This window comes from Tasmannia lanceolata, unplaced genomic scaffold, assembly GCF_043159265.1.
Source record: "Tasmannia lanceolata isolate RefF3 unplaced genomic scaffold, GAP_Taslan_0.1 ptg000008l, whole genome shotgun sequence".
NCBI lineage: Eukaryota > Viridiplantae > Streptophyta > Magnoliopsida > Canellales > Winteraceae > Tasmannia > Tasmannia lanceolata.
The window spans coordinates 6,757,227-6,763,226 of NW_027518685.1; the positions used below are offsets into that span (position 1 = coordinate 6,757,227).

General features: G+C 37.3%; 1 protein-coding gene across 1 annotated transcript; it reads left to right on the forward strand.

The window, feature by feature from the left end:
* Positions 1-741: 741 nt before the first annotated feature.
* Positions 742-5,477, forward strand: LOC143882624 (putative protein S-acyltransferase 1). Its single transcript, XM_077386088.1, has 5 exons — positions 742-1,073; positions 3,122-3,289; positions 3,379-3,639; positions 4,670-4,903; positions 4,999-5,477. The coding sequence occupies exons 1-5, from the start codon at positions 747-749 to the stop codon at positions 5,293-5,295; spliced, it is 1,287 nt and encodes a 428-aa protein (XP_077242203.1). The 5' UTR covers positions 742-746; the 3' UTR covers positions 5,296-5,477.
* The last annotated feature ends 523 nt before the right edge of the window (positions 5,478-6,000 follow it).

Consider the following 6,000-nt stretch of genomic DNA (forward strand, 5'->3'; position numbering starts at 1 on the left):
CGATATGTGGAAGTTTTTAACAAATGAATTGTTTGGATCACCCAAAAAATGTAGGCCCCACTGTTTTTTGAGGGTGCACATGAGAGAGATAAGTTTTCTATAGTTGACTAAAATAGCCAGTAACCCACTGATATTTTAAAGATCTTGAATTGGTGATGGGTGTAATTTTGATGGTTGTTATAAGGGTAATTTTGGTAAATTAAGGAAAGAAAAGCATCAAAATATCACTGGTCCCACCAAGAAAAGCATTGGCAATTAGTAGGGTTAAGAAGATAACTCAGTTAATAGAAGGTTTTTGAATATTAATGAATGCCAACATGGAGGATTTTTATCCAATAACAACCCGAGTAGGTTGAAGCGGCTCTTTAACCGCTTGACCCTAGCATTCCTCACACATGTTGAAATGAAATGTTAGCAATTTTTTATACTTCACATTAAAATTCCCAAATAATTAAAAAAAAATCTTGTTCGAATTAATCATGAATTTCACAATTGAAAGAGACGTTGGTGTGAAATTTGAATTCATATCTCAATCTAGCAAAGACATGCACCTAATCCTTTTTATTGACTCCACCAATCACAATTTCTTAGTTTACAAAATGTAGAGAGAAAATTAAGTCACAGTTTTTCGGTTCCAAAAGTCAGTTAACATTCTATTCTCGTTTAGATCCCTAACGGTTGGATTTTCTTGTTTTTGAATAAACCCCTTCTTTCTTTCCTCTTATTCGGTTTTATCTGAATTTAATATGGCTTCCATCAACCAACCGCTAGAAGCAAGAACTGAAGATTTGGAATCCGAGGAAATAATTCCCATTTCCCATCATCCTGAAATTGATCCCACAACTGGAAAAGACAGATCTAAGGGTGGTCATCAAGTGGAAAAACACGAGATTGAAATCGACCGCGTGGATTTTCCAGTTGTTTTGTATGAGGATCTGATGAGGGTTAATCGAAAGCAAGAACCAGAGTGTGAAGTTGTTGTGGGAGACAAGGACAACGAATTATCACATATGCCTTCTTCTACTACCCACAGAAGAGCCACAAGACTTTATGAAGTTTGGCCAGGAAAAAATGTATGGTTGTTGATTACTCCTCATTTTCTTTCTAAAATTTGGGTGAAACAATGGAATATAAAAGTATAGGGGCCAATATCTGCACTACCATATTTTTATAATGACACTACTTTGTTTTGCATTTTATGTGGATCTTATATATTATTGTCAGAGTGAAAAGCTTATTAAAAAGGTGTATAACAATGTGAATATTGCTATTATCGAAGGTTGGTAGGCAGATATCAGTCTCCATATGCATAGGATATGAAATTTAAAAAATGGTTTTAAATATCGGGATATATCTGCATTTTTTGAATTAAATGGGAGTTAGGTACCAAACCAATACACCAAAAGCAACATAGTTAATGGAACATGTTAGCTTGGCCCTTTAGACTCGTCCCATACCAGGCTGCGTCCGCTACCTAGGTAGACCCCTACTTAGGATCATAACATTTCACTATATGCTTATGCATCACCGTCTTCGGTGGCTTACGATATGGCAGTTTGTACTCCGACTTTTTTTCCAAGTAGCCCTTTCCACAGGCCACCCCTTCCTTGGCGGCCCATTCTTTGGTAACTTCATTCTAGCAGTTTTCAAGTTGGCTTTTTTACGGGTAGTCCCTTTTCAGATAATCCTCTCTACAAGTTGATCCTTCCGTAACTCGAACACGTGACGCATTGATTGCTCTAACACACACCCTTAAAGTCCAAGAGCTGACTGAACGAGTTAGGCTAGGCCCTTTATAATTGTCTTATGCTAAGCTGGGTCCTACCTAGTTCTTTTACATAGGTAGGCCCTCACTTAGGACCGTAATATATTATTTGAAAGTATCTTGACAAAATACTAATTAGAAGCGGTTCTTTTTGGATGTTGAGAATGCATTTTGAGTCCAAAACTGATTATTGGGCTTAAAATTGTGCACTTAATCATCATCAAACATTTCCGTCATTCTTAGAATAGATTGCTGAATTACTTCTGAATCTGAACTTTTCAACTATCAATGTGCCCAAATTACCTCAGACCTATCCTGGATTTTCTACATGAAAACTAGAAAGAACATTGTTCTTCTTTACCATTCATCCTTTTGTTCTATACCTAATGATTTAATATATATATATATATATATATATATATATATATATATATATATGAGGAAAGTGTTTCTAGTCCGGCCGACTAGAGATCATTCTCTAGTCTGCCACCCAAAAACACATGGGTCCCACATATTTGGGTGATGCAAAGCATTCATTTGATGGGGCCTGGCATAGAGACGGTGTCCACAAGAGATTAGCTTCATAGGATCATCCCAACCCTATGATTTGTGGAGCTTAAAATGGACGGCTATAAACCGCAACAAATCTGTCCATTTTTTAACTCCACAAATCGAAGGGTTAAGAAGATCCTATGAAGCTGAATTTTTGTGGACATCCTATCTATGATGAGGCCTATCAAATGAATGCTTTAGATCACCACAAAATATGTGGGACCCATGTGTTTTTGGGTGGCGGACTAGAGAATAATCTCTAGTCGGCCGGACTAGAAACACTTTCCTCATTCGTATATATATATATATATATATATGGAGGAAAGTGTTTCTACTCGGCCGAGTAGATAAGCTTATCTACTCCTCCCTTTAAAAAGTACAGTGGGCCCACACATTGTGGATGATCCAAAGCATTCATTTGATAGGTCTTAACATAGATAGGGTGTGCCCAAAAAATCAGCACCAAAGGGTCATCCTAGCCCTTCGTTTTGTTGGGCCTTGTAGAAACAGAATGGACGCATATAAACGTACTGTGTAAGATGCGTCCATTCTGTTTCTACAAGGCCCAACAAAACGAAGGGCTAGGATGACCCTTTGGTGCTGATTTTTTGGGCACACCCTATCTATGTTAAGACCTATCAAATGAATGCTTTGGATCATTCACAATGTGTGGGCCCACTGTACTTTTTAAAGGGAGGAGTAGATAAGCTATCTACTCGGCCGAGTAGAAACACTTTTCTCATATATATATATATATATATACACACATTAATTTTCTCTTCATAATCTATTTTTGAAATGCAGGTATTTTTCTTCAGAGGGAGGCTTATTTGTGGCCCCGATCCAAAAGGGTTCCTCTTGACGACGATTTCGATATTTCTTTCCAACTGGATTTTCTGCATATACATTGGACATGATATAGCAAAGCATGCCGGTCTTATTATCACATTTTCTATGATTTTAACAGCGATTGTGAGTACAAATCTAAAATATTGTTGAAGAGTTACAAAAAAGAAAGAAAAAGTTTTTTTTTCACCGAAATTTTTTATTTAATTTTGCAGGTTCTTGTTAACTTAGTTATGGTTAGTACAAGAGATCCAGGAATTATTCCTAGAAATGATCACCCACCAACAGAGGAGATTGGTACTAGTGATAGAGTTAGAAGCAAAAGGGCGATTGTTAATGGAGTGGAGATGAAATTGAAATATTGCCGGATTTGTCTGTTATTCCGGCCACCGAGAAGCTGCCACTGCGCCGTCTGTGACAACTGTGTCGAGAAATTTGACCACCATTGTCCTTGGATTGGCCAATGCATTGGACTGGTAAGAACACATGTAACTAAAATCTTAATGCCCCTTTTGAAGTTTAAAAAATCCAAAGGCCATGTTTGGCAACAATGATTTTTTTTTCTTGGACTATTAGCCTATTGATATTGATAGAGTAGGGGGAGAGAAAGAGAGAGGGAGAGAGAATTGAGTGGTCATGAGTGACAAGATGATGCGAAGTGGCTCAAAAATGAAGAAAGAAAAAAACTGTATTTTAGTTATAGATTATCTTTCCGCTATTTTCAGCCACTTCTTACCCTCTCCTCAGTCTCACTCATGCCCTCCCAATTCTTTCCCTCTCCCACCCTCCTTGCACATCTCCCTCCCATCACTTGATAAACCAATATTCCATGAAAAAACTTTCATGGCTGCACAACAATGCCTAAATAATTCAAAAGTTCTCTCATTTTTCGATTTAAATGTGCGAAAGTGAGAGAATTAAAATTATTTAAAAATACATTGTAGGGAAAGCTAAACTCACATCTTAATCTAGGAAACAAGTGCACTTAACCATCCTTCTATGATTTTTGTCATTGTCTTATGTAAGAAAACTAAGTAAATATATAGTAGATACTAGCATTCATGACCCGTGCTATGCATGTATGTAAAATAATGGGCCCCACCCCATTAAAACATGCTGTGTAAAATGGTAGGCCCTACCGTATTCATGGACTTGAGTGGAGATCGTGGAACCCGCCCCATCAGAACTTGAGGTGTAAAATGGTGGGCCCTACCATGGTAGGCATTGTTATAAATTGTTGGCCCCAACCCATATCATAACATTAGATGTAAAATAGTGGGTCCCATCATATGCTGAGTTGTAGAAATTGGTGATAAGAATGAAAAAACGAGCGTATGTACGGGTTAAAAGAGGTTATCGAATTTCAAGAGAAAAAGCTTATCAAGAAAACAAATGAGAAGGAAATGAAACATGGTTATTTCGAATCTAGATTTTGTAACTATGGTTGCATGTATATATGGATTGTGCCATGGTAGACTTGATTGCAACATATATACTCGTGTGCAGCGCAACTATAGGTTTTACCTGACCTTCATATCTTCAGCATTAGTTTTCTTCATCTACATCTTCTCCTTTTCATGCTGGAGAATCAACCGAAGAATGTCAAGGAAAGGCAATGGAGTGTTTAGCATACTCACAAATGCCCCAGAAACGTTTGCCTTAGCAACATTTAGCTTTGTTGCAATTTGGTTCCTCGGCGGTCTCACCACCTTCCATGCACACCTCATTACGCTAAACCAGGTGTGCTTAATTAGTAATCAAATCTCATTTCTTAATACATACTATTTGAATTTCTATAATTTTCTTAATTATATTTTCATTTTTGTGGGGCACAGACCTCTTATGAGAGTTTCAGACAACGTTATAAGGGTTCTACTAATCCATATGATAAAGGGGTATTAGGTAATATCAAGGAAGTGTTACTTAAGAAATTACCACCTTCTAGAGTCAATTTCCGAGCAGAAGTCAAGTCTTGGTGGCATTTTGATGACATGATTGCGGCGAAGAAGACAGATCAGAGCGATTTTTCGAACGGAGAGGATGAGATGGAGAGTGTTGGAGAGCAGCGTGTGGGTAGCGAAACGAAGAGGTGTGGTAGTGACCGTTTTGAAGAAGTGGATTTTCAGGACTGATTGAATATTACAAAAAATTTCATTTTTTATATTTTCTTTTATGTTGGTATGGTAATAGAGTCTTTAGAGCACCTTTCCTATATACATGAAGAGATCTTAATTAGTAAGGATCTCCTTCTTTGGTAATTAGAGCTGGTATAATATGAAGAGATCAATAGTGCAATGACACACTCAAGGCCACTATGGATACCCACCAATATTGGTCCTTATTTGCAATAAGTTTATATGGGGAAATGACATTTACACCTATTTCTTAGTATTTCTACTCCCCCCTTTTCTTTTCTTTTTTCATTTTTCTGAAAGTGAAGTAAAAGATCAACTAGAGGGTAAGGGTTCAACTTAGGTCAGGTTGGGTTGAGCTTAATTGGCTAAAATAATGAATTGGAATCAATCTGAACCGGACCTGATTTTACTGTAAAAGCTCAATTCCAAAAAAAATCGCCCGATTTGCACCCCTACTAAAGGGGACAGAAATGCGGGCATTTTTAGTCTGTGGGAAAGGTTGTAGAAACACCTTCAAACTAATCTATTTTGCAAATGGAACATTAGGGAGGCCTCTTTGGAAGCCATTAACTATATTACTCGTAAGAGTTATAACTATCATTAATCATACACATGGCCAATGTGTAGGCAATCAGTTCTTCCAAAATGGATGAATCCTAGATGGGCCACATTAATCATGTAAGTTTTGTTTTTTCAATCACT